Source organism: Dipodomys merriami, unplaced genomic scaffold (genome assembly GCF_024711535.1).
Source record: "Dipodomys merriami isolate MVZ:Mamm:240054 unplaced genomic scaffold, mDipMer1.0.p SCAF_48, whole genome shotgun sequence".
NCBI lineage: Eukaryota > Metazoa > Chordata > Mammalia > Rodentia > Heteromyidae > Dipodomys > Dipodomys merriami.
Genome location: NW_027206046.1, coordinates 1,608,780 through 1,627,660, shown reverse-complemented (window position 1 = coordinate 1,627,660; position 18,881 = coordinate 1,608,780). Strand labels below are relative to the sequence as shown.

The following is an 18,881-nucleotide window of genomic DNA, read 5'->3' as shown; positions in this document are numbered from 1 at the left end:
GGTATTGTCAAGTTCACAGTCAACTCACAAAGACCCGATCGACATGTCTGCCAGCAGAAATCCCACAATTCCCATGAACCATTCACCTATACCCATCCCCACCCGTGTACTCCAAGTACCACCGCACAGTGCCCGAAGGTAGCCATGATAGGTCAATATGTATGACACAATCCCTGCCAAGTCAGAGCCAGTGGTCCATGGACCACCCCCTCTCCCCACTCCCAAAGAATCCAGTCCCCAAAACTCACCGCTGGAGCAATCGGGACCTCCCCAGCCTGGTTCACAGTGGCAGGTATCCGGTGAAACGCAGCGGCCATGCATGCACTCTTCCGTGCACAGGGCTAAGGAAGGGGAGGTAGGGAGGGCAGGAGGAAGAGACAGAGCCAACAGTGAGAACAAACCATTTGGGCAGCAAGGAGATCCCCCTTTTTTTTATTACAGATCCCCTTCTTGCTAAGGTTGTTCAGGACTCAAGGCCTGTGTGGGTGTGGGAGGAGGTATGTGAAACTCAATTCACTCTAAAATAGATCTGATAAGAATGTATTACGAGCCGGGTGGCTCACGCCTGTAATCCTAGCTACTTAGGAGGCTGAGATCTGAGGATCACGGTTCAAAGCCAGCCTGGGCAGGAAAATCCGAGAGACTCTTATCTCCAATAAAAAACCACTAGAAAATCAGAAGTGGTGCTGTGGCTCAAGTGGTAGAGCGCTCACCTTGAGCTGAAGAGCGCAGGGGCAGCACCCAGGCCCAGAGTTCAAGCCCCGCGACCGACAAAAAAGAATGTGTTACGAGCTTGGGAATGTGGCTTAGTGGCAGAGTGCTTGTCTAGCATGCATGAAACCCTGGGTTCGATTCCTCAGTACCACATACACAGAAAAAGCCAAAAGTAGCCCTGTAGGTCAAATGGGAGACCACTAGCCTTGAGCAAAAGAAGTTCAAGGACAGTGCCCAGGCCCAGAGTTCAAGTCCTAGGACAGGCAAAAAAAAAAAAAAAAAGAACATATTATGTCCCAGTTTCACATCCTAAAAACAAAACCCAACTACCTCACACCAGTGGCTCACACCTGTAATCCTAGCTACTCAGAAGCCTGAGAGCTGACAATCACAGTCTAAAGCTAACTCAGGCAGACAAGTTCAAAAGATTCATATCTCCAATGAACCAGCAAAAACCAAAGAGCCAGACCTATGATGCCAGTGGTAGAGCACCAGCCTTGAGTGGAAAACGCTAAGGGATGGCACCCAAGCCTTAAATTCAAGACCCAGTAGCAGCGTGCATACACAGACACACACACACACACACACACACACACACACAGAGAAAATGACACTAATGTTTAAACCTGCATCTCCCCACCCTGTAAGCCACAACCCCCACATCTATATTCACAAGCTCTTGTCCCATCTTTTGCTTACCCTAATTTCCTTCTGCAAAGCCCCCCCCCCGTGCCCCGCTCCCCACAAAATGTGCCAGCCTCCCTTAAAAGAACAGGCACCTTGCTCCCCTCCCTCCTCCCCAAAATGTCCCTATTTTAGGGCTTGTAAATGTCAGCAAATCTGCAAAGTATACAAATGCTGAGGGGAAAGGCATAGCTAATTATAAGAAAGTAATTAAGAGAGACATCCATGATGATGATAATTGTAATTAGAAAGCGTCTGGCAATTTCTTATCATGCAGTCAAATGCTGCAGCCTCCCAAGCCAGGAGGCTAAGCAATGAGCAAAGCTCCCATCCACCCCGCACCTCACTGGCTGGCTGGCTAGCTCACTCGCTCCTGGAGAAGGTATTATTGACAGCAGGGTGAAGAAGGGAGATTATTTCTCTTCTTTTGACAGAATCCACATTTTCTCAAGGTCATCCCCGCTCCTGAGAGGTCTCCCCTACCATCTAGAAGGATTACAGCAACTATCTACCCGCAACAACTTTAGGAACTCAAGATATTGGCATCTCCCATTAACCCTGTCCAGGTTTTTATTTTGCCTTGTTGTTTTTGTTTTGTTTGGCCAATACTGGGGCTTGAACACTAGGCCTGCGCACTTTCCCCGAGGTTTTGTGTTCAAGGCTAGCACTCTACCACTTGAGGCACAGCTCTACTTCTGGCTTCTTGGTGGCTCATGGGAGCTAAGAGGGTCTAGGATTTTCTTGCCCAGGCTGCCTTTGAATCACAAGGGTCAGCTCTCAGCCTCCTGAGTAGCTAGGATGACAGGTGTGAGCCACTGGTCCCAGCTAAACCCTGTCAGTTTCTTGGCTGGGATCTCCAACAAGGATATATATATATTTTTTGGGGGGGGATCCGGTCGTGGGGCCTGAACTCTGGGCCTGGATGCTGTCCCTCAGCTCTTCAGCTCAAGGCTAGAGCTCTACCACTTGAGCCACAGCACCACTTCCGGCTTTTTTCTTTTTTGCTTATGTGGTGCTGGGGAATCAAACCCAGGGCCTCATGCATGCAAGGCAAGCACTCTACCACTGAGCCACCTCCCCAGCCCCATATATATATATATGTTTTAATGAAGCATCTAGAGACCTTTTTTTCTGTCCATTGTGGCCTGGACTGGGGAGCAGTTGGCCCCCAGGAGGGAGTTTGGAAGGGCTGCTTCAGTGCCAAAGTGCACCTGCTTGCTTGAAATGTCCCCAGGCATGGCACTTGTCAAGCGAGACCTCAGCCCTGTGTGTGGGTGGCGTGGCATCCTCCAGTTGCTCCTCCACATGGCAGCAGCCCCTGTAGCTGCTGCCTGAGCTTTATGCCGGCCCCCAGGTGAATAGACACCCCAAGCCACTTCAGACGTACCAGGCAGGGGTCTGAAGTCAGTCAGTCTATGGCAGGTGGTATCTAAAAGGGCATGAAGCTGGATAGCAAAGGTACCAGTGGCTCACACCTATAATCCCAGCTACTCAGGAGGCTGAGATGGGAGGATCGTGGTTCAAAGCCAGCCCTGGCAGACAAATCTATGAGACTCCTATCTCCACTGAGCCAACCAAAAAGTCAGAAGTAGACCTGTATCTCCAGTGGTAGAGTGTCTGCCTTGAGTGAAAAAGATTAGCAAGAGCGGGAAGTCATGAGTTCGAGCCCCAGTCCAGGCACACACATAAACAAAGATATGCCATTGATCCAAATACTTTGCGAGGGAGGGCTTTGTCAAAGAACACAGCACTGGGATTGGAGGTGTGGCTCAACTGGTAGAGCGCTAGCCAATGAATGAAAGGGGCTGACAGAGACCAAGTCCTGGTCTCGAACCTGGGGCCACAATAAAATACTTACTTTGTGCTAGCAAGAACCCTAACCAGAAACCCCTGGTTTCCCTTCTTCCCACTGGACTTTGCAAATAAGTTCATGCGGGCCACTGCCCCCAGGACATGCTGGACACTAGTTGTCCACTTTCTCTTTCCCACCAGAGGCCAGTGTCTTGGTCTATCAGCAACAGCCCTGGCCTGCCCCCCTCCCACCAGCCCCTGCGTGCTCCAGCTAGGTCTAGCTGCATTACAGCTTATTAGATTAACCCAGTTAGTGACAACTCCAACTGCTCACTTTCTGACTGTAAAAGCTTGTGTGTGTGTGTGTGTGTGTGTGTGTGTGTGTGTGTGTGTGTGTGTGTCTGCCAAGATAAAAGAACAGAGCAAAATGTCAGGGCTGGAAGAGACCTCACATCCATTCCTTTACTTTATGCACAGAGAAACTGAGACTAGAAACCTCGTATGCAACGTGGCACCCATAGCTAGGAAGGGGGAAGCTTGAGGATGAGGCTGTAGGGGACAGCAGTTGCTGAAGGCATGGACTAGGAGAGAGCCCAGACTGTGGGGTCTTGGTGTATCCAGGATGGATGTCTTTAGATGACAATGGTGCCTGGCCCATGTGATGCAGGGTCTGGGGGAGGGCTTGTGAGGGCCAGAGACAGGCTAATGGAGCAACTTAGAAGTAAAGGAGTGGGGCTGGGAAGGTGGCTCAGTGGTAGAGCACTTACCTTGCATACCTGAGGCCCTGGGTTCGATTCCCTAGCACCACATAAGCAAAAAGAAAAAAAGCCGGAAGTGGCGCTGTGGCTCAAGTGGTAGAGCGCTAGCCTTGAGCTGAAGAGCTGAGGGACAGCGCCCAGGCCCAGAGTTCAGGCCCCACAACTGGACCCCCCCCCCAAAAAAAAGAAGTAAAGGAGTGTCCAGCAGGATGGGGTCGGGCAGTCAAACACAGGAAGGAGAATTTGTACCCATAATCCTAGATATTCAAGAAATAAGGATCATGGTTCAAATCCAGCCTGGGAAGGAAAGTATCTTCAAACAAAATCAGCTGGAAGTGGAGTTGTAGTTCAAGCAATGGAGCCCCAGCCTTGAGAGGGAAAAAGTTGAGACAGCATCCATGCCCTGAGTTCAAGCCTCAGTATTGGGAGGGAGGAGGAAGGCAAGTAACAGAGGGGGGGGGGAGGGAAGGAGGGAGGGAGAGAGAGAGAGAGAGAGGGAGAGGGAGAGGGAGAGGGAGAGAGACCAAAAAAGAGAAAGAAAATAACCAACACTTTTTGGGGTTGGAGGTGTGGTTCAATTGGTTAAGCAGTAGCCAATGAGTGAAAGCGTCATAGTGTCAGATAGAGTTCAAGTTCTGGTCTTGGAAGAAGGAGAGGGCAAAGTAGGGAGGGAGGAAGGAAAGATGGAAGAAAGGAGAGAAAGAGAAAAAGAGAAGACAGAGAAAAAGGAAGGAAGGAAGGAAGGAAGGAAGGAAGGAAGGAAGGAAGGAAGGAAGGAAGGAAGGAAGGAAGGAAGGTCCTCTTGACCTCCCAGAGACCTGCTTTCTTCCCTCTGTCTCTTTGAACCCAGTACCGGATTCTAAGTCTGGAACACAGACCATGAGTTCTAATTCTGGGCAGGCTCCAGAGCTCCAGGAGCTGTTCCTACGGTGTAAAGCAACCACCCACTCTGATACACAAAGCAGAGGACAAGAGGACCTACCTATAAGTCTACAGGGCAAGGGCCTGTAAACAATGAGTCTCACAGCAAAGCCAGCTGGCTGCTTATTTTTATAAATAAAGTTTTATTGGCACACAGCCATCCCCATTCATTTCTAGATTACCTCAGGCAGCCTTTGTACTACAAGGACAGGGCAGAGAACTCCAGAGACTGAGGGCCAACAAAGTCCAAAACACCTTCTCCTGGTGCTTTGGAGCGACATGTGCCCCCCCCCCCAACTATGGATTATTCCTGGACTGGAGAAGAGCAGACAAAGGACATGCAAAGTGTCTTCCTGTCACTTTTTCTGTCATCTACTCGCTCTCCATTAAGACCAGGCCCCAAATGTGCCAGTCCTGCTTTCTAAAGTGGTGCTTCCAGTCCACCTGGGGTCCAGCTGGGTCTCGAACCTTGCAGCAGCCACGATGCCGACTCAGCACTTTGTTTCAGCCACTTTTCCTCCCTGGGAACAGGGACAAGGACCAGGAAGAGGGATTCAGAGCATGCCATACTGCAATCGATGAGTTGCTCAGGTGACACTAGGAACAATGGTGACTAAAAATGGAAAGGAGGCCACATGAGAAGTCTTTCTACTTCACCCGGCATTGAGGAACATTCTGGAGATCTGTACTGGGGGAATGGGCCTCAGCCAGGCCTAGGCAACAAGTACAAATCCACCGCTAATAAGAGGCTGGAATTCTTTTGAGGCATTTTTGTCTTAGCATAACTAACTCCCTATGGAATTCAAATACCACCAGGCTCTGGTGGCTCACACCTGTCATTCTAGCTACTCCGAAGGCTGAGATCTGGGGATCGTGGGTCAAAGCCAACCAAGGCAGAAACGTCTGTGAGACCCTATCTCCAATTAACCAATGGAAAGCCAGAAGTGAAGCTGTGGCTCAAACGGTAAAGTTCCAGCCTTCAGCAATAAAAGCTAGAGAGTAGCACAAGGCCCTGAGCTCAAACCCCAGTAGTGGTATTAAATTTAAAAAATAAAAAAGGATTTGAATGCAAGCAAAGCTAGAGTTATTGATTTTTCATGTCACCCAAGAGAACATTGGTGTCCTAGTTCCTCAGAGAATTCATATAGGGCCTCACAGGAACAAATTTGAGATCTGAGGATCGCAGTTCAAAACCAGCTCAGGCAAGACAGTCCATGAGACTCTTATCTCCAATTAACTACCAAGAAACAGGAAGTAGAGCTGTGGCTGAAGTGGTAGAGCACTAGCCTTAAATGAAAAAAAAACAAACAAACTAGGGGACAGCCCCTAGGCCCTGAGTTCAAGTCCCAGGAATGGCACAAAAATTAAAAAGAAAAAAAAATCATATACCACAAATACACTGTGTGTCTTTGCCTTTATTTTATTTTTTGGGGGGGTCCGGTCGTGGGGCCTGAACTCTGGGCCTGGGTACTGTCCCTCAGCTCTTCAGCTCAAGTCTAGCGCTCTACCACTGGAGCCACGGCGCCACTTCCGGCTTTTTTCTTTTTGCTTATGTGGTGCTGAGGAATTGAACCCAGGGCCTCAGGCATGCAAGGCAAGTGCTCTACCACTGAGCCACCTTCCCAGCCCTGTCTTTGCCTTTATAAATGAGCATTTTATTATTAAACTCAAGCCTTTCTGAAGTGTGATTCATTTCTCGCTGGAATTCTCATTGATCCAGGGCCTCATGGAGGTTTGAACCCCTGGGTGCTTGATGCTAAAATAATGTCAGGTCTGCCACTGACTTGCCCCTCCCCATTCTGAGCCTCAGTTTCTCCATCTGGAAAAAAAGGGGGGAGCTAAGTAACACAATGAGAATGTCCCCATCTGTTCTGGGCAAATCGATGACTTTGTGGCTGACTTAAGCCAGGTTTGAGCTGACCCAGCTCCACAGGAAGTGAGAGGCGGGGACAGGGAGGCTCCACCCCCTCCAGATCCCAGCCCATCTTCTGCTCTCCCTGTTGACTGGGGAGCATGTATCGTCATTTTTATTTATCCTGACCTTTTCATGTGAGTAATTTTTATAGTTCCATTAACTAGTGAGGCCATTTGCAAGCTGCCAGGCAAAATATAGTACCCTGAGCCCTCAGGGATTTGAGGGTTGTCTTGTATGGAATGCTAATAGAAGGAAGAAATGATTCAGGGGCTCTTCGCAAAGGGGGGGGGGGCTGCCCTGGAGCCTCGGGTCCGGTCTAGCTTAGAGTGTTGCACTGGTTTATTTGCAGAAGAGCCCCCAAGTTTGACCCCAAGTTTGCTGGCTGTCTAGACCCCTGTGCTGGACCCTGAGTTCCCCTGTCAATGCACCACCACCTATGAGATGAGTGCTTCTCACAGTACATTTGTCTCCATGCCCAGGCTGGCTTCAAATTGCAATCCTCTACATCTCAGCCTCTTGAGACAGATGTGGGCCACTGGTACCCCACTTAGAATTGACTTTTGTCGTTGCTGTTCGTCATAGGGTCTGAGCACTGTCCCTGAGCTTTTTTGCTTAAGGCTATCGCTCTACTACTTGAGCGGCAGATCCACTTCCAGTTTTCTGCTGGTTAACTGGAGATAAGAGTCTCATAGACTTTCCTGCAGGAGCTGGCTTTGAACCACCATTCTTAGCCTCCTGAGTAGAGGATTACAGGCATGAGCCACCAGTATCCCGTATAGAATTGGCTTTTAATTGAGTTTCAACTAGTCACACTTCTGGCTCTAAGACATGAGTAATCAAGCTAAAGGGAGCAGTGTTTCATTACGGGGCTAAAAAGTGGAAGGATACAAAGGACCTCACACACTCCTGGTCTAGGGTTTGAGGATCTGCAGGTACCACTGGACCCTGCTTGCAAGGCAGACCCAGAGCTGCTCCTTGCTACCCTAACAACACAGCACTAGAAGCATGCTATAAGCTTATTAGCTCATTTCCTCAAGCAACCTCTCCTCATCCATTTCCTCATCTGTAAAACAGCCACAGATTTAGTTCTAAGTTAAGTTGCACAAAGCTCTAGAACCAGAGATCCATTGCAATTGTTAACTCTGTGTGTGTGTGTGTGTGCATGCGTGTGTGTGTGTGTGTGTGTGTGTGTGTGTGTGTGTGTGTGTTACACTGGAGTCTTTAGGCTTGAATTCCAGCCTGGGCAACATTCATTAGCTTTTTGCTCAAGGCTAGTGTTGTAAACTTAAACCACAACTCTTCTTCTGGTTATTTGGTGGTTAATTGGAGATAAGAGACTCAGAGACTCCCTTGCCTGGGCTGGCTTTGAACCTCGACCCTTAGATCTCAGCCTACTGAGTAGCTAGGCTTACAGGTGTGAGCCACTGGCTTCTGCCTCATGAATTGTTGACTTTAAGAAAAAAAGAAAACCTTTTGCTGAAGAAAGGGGTGTAATTGATCAAAATGCATTGCCCTCATCAACCGTGTTGAGCTAAAACCCTTTTGTACAAGTACTTAAAGATAATAAATTACTGGGTGCTGGTGGCTCACGCCTGTAATCCTCACTACTTAGGAGGCTGAGATCTGAGAGGAGGTATTCGCCAGCAGGAAGTCTGTGAGACTCTCATCTCCAATTAGCCACCAAAAAAGCTGGAAGTGGTGTTATGGCTCAAATGGGAGAGCTCCAGTCTTAAGTGAAAAAGCCTACCAAAAGCCTGAGTACCAGTACCAACATACACACAAAAAGGGTATTTCTCTAGATCTCAATGTCTTCAGCGCTGATATGGGGAGAATGGTCCCCTATTTCCCAAGCTGCTGTAAAATTTCACCACGCGCGCGCACACGCACATGCACGCACACACACACGCACACACACACGCACACACACACGCACACGCACACACACACACACACACACACACACACACACACACACCTGCTTCTTAGAATAGCGTGTGGGCAGGGATCCTTGCTTTTCTTCCTCATCTATTCTAAGCAGTCTAAGTCTAAGCAGTCACTCAACTCCAGAGGCATTTAGTAAGCCTCTACTATGCATGCTAGAGGCTGAGGATCCCAGAAGCAGATAAATCACCATTCCTCAGTGAACCATCCAGCACAGATCTGACAACTTCCAGCCAGTCCAGAGCAGAAAGGGCCTGGGGAGGGGGGCCAAGGGGAAAGGGAGGGCAATTCTCCCCTCTGTTGGGATGATAGAAAAGGACACAGAAGGGCTGGGAAGGTGGCTCAGTGGTAGAGCACTTGCCTTGCATGCCTGAGGCCCTGGGTTCGATTCCTCAGCACCACATAAGCAAAAAGAAAAAAGCCAGAAGTGGCGCTGTGGCTCAAGTGGTAGAGCGCTAGCCTTGAGCTGAAGAGTTGAGGGAGAGTGCTCAGGCCCAGAGTTCAGGCCCCATGACCGACAAAAAAAAAAAAAAGAAAAGAAAAGAAAAGGACACAGAAAGGCCGGATGCCGGTGGCTCACACCTATAATCCTACTAGCTACTCCAGAGGTTGAGATCTGAGGTTCACCGTTCAAAGTTTAGCCTAGGCCAGAAAGTCTATGAGACTCTTATCTCCAGTGAACCCCCAGAAAACCAAGAGTGGTGCTGTGGCTAGCCAAGAGTGGTAGAGTGTTAGCCTTGAGCAGAAAAAGCTCAGGGATAGCACCCAGGCCCTGAGTTCAAGCCCCACAACCAACTAAACAAACAAACAAAAAATAGACACCAAAAGGACTTCAAGGAGCTGGTGACACTCAGTTTACCCACATGTCAGGCACAGACCCAGCCTTCTCTTCCCCTTGGACCACTGGGTTCTACTGTAAATGAGCCCACGGCCCCCTCACACTGGGCCTCCATACTTGTCTGGACCCTCCTATCATCTGCCATTTATTTGGGTGTTCACGCTCACACATCACTTCCTCCACGAAGCAATCCCTGACTGCACGAGCCCTTTCCCCCACCTAGGTACCCCCAAGTTCCTTCCTACTTCCATAACATCTGGGGTGCCTCACGGGGTCATAGCCAATCTCTCCTAAATTCCACCGAAGCCTGTATTTGTGTATTTTGAACATGCATGAATCTGCAAAGGTACTCTCTCCCCTCCCCAGCCCCATCCACAGCCTGAACGCATAATTCAGCTAAGCAACCTCGCTATGCTAAGCCCACTGCCCTCCGTGGTGGGACAGAAAAATTCTCTTTAGAAGGATACCAGTATCTGGCTGGGAAGGTGGCTTCATGGTAGAATGCTTGCCCTGCATGCAGGAAGCCCTGGGTTCGGTTCCTCAGTACCACATAAACAGAAAAGAGCCAGAAGTGGCCCTGTGGCTCAAGTGGTAGAGTACTAGCCTTGAGCAAAAGCAGCTCAGGGACTATGCCCAGGCTCTGAGTTCAAGCCCCAGGACTGGCCAAAAAAAGATACCAGTATCTTCCCCAAGCTGGTAGAACCCAATAGTTAGCCCCTCACCCACCCATGTTTGGGACTCTTTACCCCCCAAAAATGTGGCCAGGCCAGGTAGATTATCTGTTATCAAATGCTAGTGACAGCTGACAGTTGGGGGGAGGTCCCCTTTGTATTCCTATCTGCCTGACTGACCACAGCACAGATTAACTGGTAATCATTGTTTACCAATTAAAAGTGCCAACGCATCAGAACCTTCCTATCAGGCTCCCTCATAAAGCAATCATTCGGACCGTGGGACCTGATAAAAGCCCCAAGTTGCTGTCAATTCCTTGAATCAATGTGGCAGGCCCCAGCTCTGTTCCCTGTACCCCAGCTGAGCTGTTCAAACCAAACCAGCAATCCCATGCTCCTGCGAGCAACAGCTTTTCAACTTGTTAATGATGCTGGAACATACGGCCTGAGTCAGCAGCCCGCAGCACACGACCCAAAAAAATCTCTTTCTAGGGCTTTTTTTTCCCCCCTCCCATTTGACAGATGCCAGACATTTTCCAGGAAGATACATTCCAACTGATTGATTGTCTTTCCCCCTCTCCTCCTTTGGAAAATTTATCCTTACCACCTACAAGGAAAGCAAAACACGAGGCCTGCCAAGCTTTCCTGTAATGCTTTGATTTAAAAACTCAGCCTCAAGCCGGGTGCCCGTGGCTCACACCTGTCATCCTAGCTACTCAGGAGGCTGAGATCTGAGGATCGAGGTTCAAAGCCAGCCCGGGCAGGAAAGTCCATAAGACTCTTATCTCCAATGAACCCCCAGAAAACTGGAAATGGCACTGTGGCTCAAGTGGTAGAGCACTCGTCTTGAGCAAAAGCAGCTTAGGGACAGCGCCCAAGCCCTGAGTTCAAGCCCAGTACCACCACCAAAGAAAGGTGCTGCTTCAAACCATGATCCTCATAACTCAGCTTCTTGAGTAGGCAGGATGATAGGCATGAGCCACCACTGTTGGCTTTGATTTTGAGCCTCCAGAAGACTTAGGATGTGAAGCAAGTCTCAGAAACAGGAAGCTTCAGCTTTGAGCCAGGGGTGGCTGGGAAACATGGGACCCATCAGTGAAGTGTCCTTCCTTCCAAGTCATCCTGGGTATGATGCAGGACCGCTGCCTCACCTGGCAATGAAAACCATCCCAGGTTTTACGAGCGTCCATGTGCCCACAGGCTCTCCATCTCATACCCGGGAGATGCAACATCAGAAGCTTCTAAGCCCCACTGATTTAGGGCTCTAATCAAATAATAACACGTGAAACTGAGGGCTGGTGGCTCACACCTGTAATCCCAGCCACTCTGGAGGCTGAGAGCTGAAGACCGCTATTCCAAAGCCAGTCCAGGCAGACAAATCCAACATAGTCTTATCTCTAACCAGCACAAAAAGCTAGAAGTAAAGGTGTGGCTCAAACCTTGAGCACCAAAAGCCAAGTGAGAGCTTGAAGCTCTGAGTTCAATCAAGCCCCAGTGCTGGTGCCAAAAAATAAAATAAAATAAAGTGGATGAGAAGAGGTCTCTATGATCCTTCTCAGCACCATTGCTCAGCCCAGGGTCTTGGAGGGTCTGTATTTATGGACTGATCCTCCAAATTACCAGCACAGGTTGCCCTGGTTTCTTACCATGCTGTGTTGTTTAGGAGTGCCCTTCCTTCAGAGTTTACAAGCAATCTTTTTTTTTTTTTTTGGGGGGGGGGTCCGGTTGCGGGGCCTGAACTCTGGGCCTGGGCGCTGTCCCTCAGCTCTTCAGCTCAAGGCTAGCACTCTACCATTGGAGCCACAGTGCCACTTCCGGCTTTTTTCTTTTTGCTTATGTGGTGCTGAGGAATTGAACCCAGGGCCTCAGGCATGCAAGACAAGCGCTCTACCACTGAGCCACCTTCCCAGCCCTACAAATAATCTTTGAAAGTCCCTTTACCACCCCTGGCTATGAATCAGAGACCTCTAACCATGGCCTGGCTCTGGGGTGAACCTGGCAATGTAGCCACCAAACCTTCTAGCTTTGACAGGCAGGGAGGGAGGGAGGGAAGAGAGGGAGGGAAAGAGCAGAGGGAAGGAGGGAGGGGAAGAAGGGAGGAAAGGAAGGAGGTAGAAGAAAGGATAGAAGAAGGCCAAATCACACTCTCCAGAGAGGAATGAACACAAAGGTGCAATGCCTATGTACATCTGATCATATAAAATAATATTTATCATGATAGAACTCTAGGAAATGGAAACAAGAGGGTTTTTTCCTTTGTTGCTGTTTTCTTTTCTTTTCATCTTGTTTGTTCATTTCTCTGTCTTTGGGAGGATGGGGGGGCACAGAAATGGAGGGACAAAGGGTAAACAAATGTAGCAGTGGTACTCACTAGACACTGTATTGAAAATGAACTATACAATTTGTGGGTGGGGATGGGAGGGAAAAACTGGGAGAGAGGAAGGGACATTGATGACAGAGGGTGACAAATTGTCTGGAAAGAAATATACTCTTTACCTGACTTATGTAACTGTCACCCCTCTGGTCCACTACCTTTTTTGTTGTTGTTGTTCAGTTGTGGGGCTCGAACTCTGGGCCTGAGCGCTGTCCCTCAGCTCTTCAGCTCAAGGCTAGCACTCTACCACTTGAGCCACGGCACTACTTCTGGCCTTTTCTGTTTATGTGGTGCTGAGGAATCAAACTCAGGGCTTCATGCATGCAAGGCAAGCACTCTACCACTGAGCCACCTTCCCAGACCTGTACACTACCTTTATTATAATTTTTTTTTGTCACTTGTGGGGCTTGAACTCTGGGCCTGGGCTCTGTCCCTGAGCTCTTCAGCTCAAGGCCAGCATTGTACTATTCGAGCCATAGCACCACTTCTGGTTTTCTGGTGGTTAACTGGAGAAAAGAGTCTCATGGATTTTCCTGCCTAGACTAGCTTTGAATCCTGATCCTCCATCTCAGCCTCCTGGATAGGTAGGATTACAGCCATGAGCCACTAGCACCCAGTTATTTTTTTTATCAAAAGAAAGACCAAACTAGATGTCGGCCCCCCCCATTTTTCTGAGCATATGCTAATTACGATTCATGTGATATTTTAGAAGACCTAAAGAGTATTTATCCTTTGGCTTTCCCAACTTCTCTAAACTTGTCATTATCCCCATTTACAGATGGGGTCACTGAGGCTCAGGCTCCTATTCCTCATGTGAGGAATTTGGCCCAGAACCCCCCCTTCTCCATCACTGCAGCCTGCTAGCTGCTGAGTGCTGGGTTAGGGGCACCAGCCTATCCCCCCAACCCCCCAGCCTGTGGAGAGGGCACTCCAATGGGCAGCCATGGCCCCAAGAACCAGAAAGTCTGGGAAAAGCTCCTCTATTTTTCCCCTGGAGGACAAAACAATCAAAGTGACAAGTAAATGAACCCCTTTAACCCAAACGCTATTGCTTCTTCCCCCCTTCCCCCGCTGCCACAGAGAACATCCTAGAAACTAGCCATCGCTGCAGTCCGAGCTTCTGAAGACTGTCCACCCTCGTGTAACCACTGCATCCAGAACCCCATTCAGCCTCATCCAGGCCCAGAACTAAGGCAAGAAAGATCACAGCCCTCAAGCAGGGAACTGGCTAAGCAGCCCCCAGGCTGCCTTGCCTGGACCTAAGTCACCACCTGGGAGCAGAGAATGTGCCACTAGCAGCCGCAGGCACACAATGAGCCTCACACGTTGTTGGCAGGTGATCAAATGGTTAGATCAGGAGTTCAGGAGCTGGGATTCCAAGGTTCAAGTTGTATTGATGTGTATGTGTATATGTCAGTACTGAGACTTGAACTCAGGGCCTTCAATTCGATTGGCTTTTGTACTCCAGGCCGGCGCTTTACCATTGGAGCCACATCTCTACTTGTGGCTCTACTTTTGGCTGGTTACTTGGAGCTAAGAATCTCATGGATTTTCCTGCCTGGGCTGCCTTCCAACTGCCATCCTCAGAACTCAGCCTCCTGAGTAGCCAGAGGGCACATTTTGATCCACCTCTTAGGAGCTTGGTGACTAGCAAGTAGTTACCAGAGCAACTCACTACTGTTATCCCCCTCCCCCCCCACACACACACATAAGTGGTTTTGTAGGGAAAAGAAGACAAGGGAAGAAGGCAGGGGATAATCTTTGCCCACACTGGCCTTGAACCATGATCCTCCGATCTCTGCCTCCTAAGTAGCTAGGATTACAGGTATGCACCATCATGCCTGGTTGCCTTCACCTATGAATTCTGGGAGCCTCAGCTCCATAGCTCTTCGCTGAGTCCTCCATCTAAGTGGGAGGTCTCCCCGATCTTAGCTCTCAGTAGTACCCTGTGTTCTTTTCTCTTATGGCATCTATCAAAAATGTCATTCTTGCTGGACACTGGTGGCTCACGCCTGTAATCTTAGCTACTCAGGAGGCTGAGATCTGAGGATCACAGTTCAAAGCCAGCCAGGACAGGAAAGTCCATGAGATTCTTAACACCAATTACCACCAGAAAACCAGAAATGGTGCTGTGGCTCAAGCGGTAGAGCACTAGCCTGGAGCTGAAGAACTCAGGGACAGCGCTCAGGCCCAAGCCCCACAACCAACAAAAACAAAAAACAAAAAAAAAAAGTCACTCTTAGCCAGGTGTCAGTGGTTCATGTCACTATCCAAGCTACTCAGGATGCTAAGATCTGAGGATCAAAGTTCAAAGCCAGCGTGGGCAGACAAATCTGTGAGGTTCTTAGAGCTATTCAGCAAAAAGCTGGAAGTGGCAATGTGGCTCAAGTGGTAGAGCACCCAGCTTTTAGCACAAAAGCCAAGTGAGAATGTAGACCCTAATTTCAAGTACTAGGACTAGGAACCATTCGTTTATAAAATTTATTTGGAGAGAATTATTGAAAGCCGTGTCTCTATGAGCTAGCAGCTATCAACAAACCTATCTGGTTTGTTGATCTCTAATGTGTTATCCCTTCCAACCCCAGCACTGAGCTGGAGGACAGCAATCACTCAATATGTTGCCCAAACAAAAAAAATAAATGAACCCTTGCTTAGCCTCTTGTGTGTATTTGCTGAATGGATAGAAAGGGACAGTGATTACTGTCATGGGAACACCACCAAAATAAGCACCTTTCTTTCCCTGCGCTCAGCTCCCGTGGGACAGCATGCGGTGTGACACAGTGAAAATCCAGGCCATGTGAGATGCCATTATAGCCCACGTGAATAAGTGGGAAAGGGTTAGCCTCAGGAGTCCCAGGAAAGTTAAGGGATTTGTCCAGCTTCACAAGACATGAATAGAAGTATGGAAATCAAAGCAGGGTTGTTGTCATCTGCCTGGATCAAGCCTGACCTGCAGCCCTTCCTGTACTGAAGAGGAAAGTGGGGGTTTTACTAGATTGTGAGTACCCTGAGTGAAGGGAAATAGCTATTGTATTGGTCCTATCTCTCCCGCACACAAGTCCAGACATTGGTACATAGAGGTAGTTGGAAATCAACTGCTAAGACAATAAATGATATTTATCCTGCAAAGAAGAATATTCTTTGGAGGGCAAGAAAAAAGGGATTCCATTTTTTTTTTGGAAGGGGGGGGTTGGTCGTGGGGCCTGGGCCATAGCGCCACTTCCGGCTTTTTTCTTTTTGCTTATGTGGTGCTGAGGAATCGAACCCAGGGCCTCAAGGTATGCAAGGCAAGCGCTCTACCACTGAGCCACCTTCACAGCCCCAGGGATTTCATTCTTTAAATGCCTTTAAAACTGTTCTGAAGAAGACAAAGAGTTGTTCTAAGCTCAAAAGAAATGCCTTTCATCTGATGAAAGTACTCCAAACCCACCTGGATGCCCTTACAGGTAGTGAGTGCCTTGTCAACTGAGGTAATCGAGCTGAGGCTGTTGACAACATCAGAATCTCCATGTGGCACAGTTCTATAAGCCACTGCTCACATACCAAGAATGGAAATGGCCACACAAAGTCTCAGGTAGAGATGAGCACCCAAAGAAGGGTGCTGAGTGCAGGGTCACTGATAAGCAAGGCCCTACCTAACACAATAACAGAGGCACAGAGAAGAATCGAGATCCGGCACCACATCTTATGATTCATGGCTGGGAGTTCTAGAGCAGCTGGTCTCATAACTCAGCACTACGTTTTGACTTTTGGCCCTGGCTCTCCCAAATTCAACCTTTCTGGAGATCAGAAAACAGCACCTCAAGCCAGGCACCGGTGGCTCACGCCTGTAATCCTAGCCATTCAGGAGGCTGAGATCTAAGGATCACGGTTCAAAGGTAGCCTAGGCAGGAAATTCCGTGAGATTCTTATCTCTTAACTAAGCACCAGAAAAATGGAAATGGAGCTGTGACTCAAGTGACTCAAGTGGTAGAGCTTTGAGCAAAAGAGCTCAGGGACAGTACCCAGGCCCTGAGTTCAAGCCCCATGACTGACAAAAAGACAAAAGAAAGAAATGTGGGCCTCTTTTCCTTCTTTCCTTCCTTCCTTCCTTCCTTCCTTCCTTCCTTCCTTCCTTCCTTTCTTTCTTTCTTTCTTCCTTCCTTCCTTCCTTTCTTTCTTTCTTTCTTTCTTTCTTTCTTTCTTTCTTTCTCTTTTCTTCCCTCCTTTTGCAGGTCTTTTTTTCTTTGTCAGGGCCTGAGCAATGTCCCTGAACTTCAGGGCTAGCACTCTACCACTTGAACCTCAGCTCTACTTTCAGCTTTTTTTGTACTGAGGAATCAAACTCAGGGCTTTGTGCATGCTAGGCAAGCACTCTACCGCTAAGCCCTCTTTCCCAGCCCTCTTTTCTTTTCTTTTTTCTTTTCAGTGCCAGTCCTGGGTGAAGCTTGAACTCAGGGCCTGGGTGCTGTCCTTGAACTTCTTTTACTCAAGGCTAGTCCTCTACCATTTGAGCCACAGGCTCTGCTTCCAGCTTTGTGGGGGGTTTGTCCCTTGAATAGTTGATTGGAGACAAGAGTCTCCCAGACTTTTTTGCCCCAGCTGGCTTTGAATCGCAATCCTCAGCTCTCATGCTTCCTGAGTAGTTAGGCTCACAGACGTTAGCCACTGGCGCCGGGTTTAAGCTGATTTCTTGATCTCTCTGTGTTTTGCTTTCTTACTTAAGGATGGAGACTCATAGAACCCACCAGAAAGCACTAATATAAGATTCGGGGTGGGGAGACACCCAATAAACAAACAGTGACCCTCCCCCCCCCCGCAAGAGCCTGGCACTTCAGTCCATCCACATGGCACTCTTCTTGCTTTCCTGGATATTCAGAACTTACCAAGGAGAAAACACTCATTTACCCTGGGAGCTGGCTAGAATCGCTCCATCCATCCCCGTAGCTGGGAGGGGGACCTGCCGGGGAGGAACAATGACAGGGAAATAGGAGTCCTTGTCACCTTTAACTCTCCCACAGGGAGGCTGTCCAGCCTGAGTTATCTTCCCTGGGGAGGAAATGCTGCTCTGGTCCTTTGAACCCAGCACGGATCACAGAGCAGAGAAAATATAACAGCCCCAAACCACCAAAGCGCTCTTCAACGCCACTTCCCCCAGCCCTGCCAAAGAGGCTGCAATTCATAGAATAACAAGTCAATTTCCCAGAGGCAGTGAAAGCCCCTCCCAACCCACCCCAGCTAGTCCCAGGATACTGGATACAGCCAAGCCCTGATCTGAGCAGACAGGCTCAAGAGGTGAACCCTGAGGCTGGTGATCTGGCCAGGAATAGCCTGGAAGAAGGGGGATCGGGATACCAGGCATAATGGGGGAGGGAGATGGAGAGTGGGGGAGTAGGGGACCTTCCATCTCAGACTTACTCTACTGCTGGATGGTTAATTTGCTGTAACATATGCATGAAAATTGTAAGCCTTGTAATTCACCCAGATGGTGGGAACCTCCCTGGTTGCCCCCCCCCATCATTCCTCCTCCAGAGACAGCTGTACCACCGCTGGGCCATATGGCTCCCCTTGCTCTGCACCCCCCACCCTGAGAAATAAAACCACTTCCCACCAGCAGAACCCAACTCTGTGTTCTCAGCAGGTAATTAAGAGCTCCAGCTGTGACGCTGCTTGCTCTGGGGTTTGTCCACACATCAGAAGCCCTGTTTTAAAGCTCCGTCTATACACCCAGGCCGGGCACCCATGAGGAGGTTGGCTAGCTGGCTCTGCTTTCTGGCATTGCAGAGCCTTACGAGTTAGCCAGATGTCTGCTTTCAGCCCAGACACACCCCACATTCCTGGCTTCTCAGACAGATGAATAAAACTTTTTGTTTGTGTATTTTAGGTTTGAGAACTTGAACTCAGTACCTGATGCTTTTACTCATTGGCTGGTACTGTACCCACTGGGCCACATCTCCAAACTGAAATGGATAAATCCCACACATATCTGTTCAATGAAGGTAAGACTATGAAGAAAACCCCTCAGAACATTGACCTGTCGTGGAAAGTCAAGGGCTCAGGCTGCTTGCAAGCTGTGTCTTACTTATTTGCTCCATTCTGAGAATTTCTTTAGGAAGGCAGAGAGGAGCCCATGAGTGCCTCCTTCTAACCTTCTGCTTGTTCAAGAACCCTTCCCACAACTGCCTTCTTCCCAGTAGTGACAAATCTGTGTGATCCTGTTTGACTGGCTTATAAGAATATGTCTCAGCCAGGAGCTGGTGGCTCATGCCTGTAATCCTAGCTACTCAGGAGGCTG

The 18,881-nt window shown here is 48.9% G+C and overlaps 1 protein-coding gene across 7 annotated transcripts in view; it reads right to left on the bottom strand.

Annotated features, from left to right (window-relative positions):
- Positions 1–18,881, bottom strand: part of Megf11 (multiple EGF like domains 11) — a 281,143-nt gene that overhangs the window by 149,907 nt on the left and 112,355 nt on the right. For all 7 annotated transcript variants that reach the window (XM_069995095.1, XM_069995096.1, XM_069995098.1 and 4 more), the window contains one exon: positions 249–341. In XM_069995095.1, the coding sequence (XP_069851196.1) occupies positions 249–341 (93 nt within the window). The remainder of the gene's footprint in view (positions 1–248; positions 342–18,881) is intronic.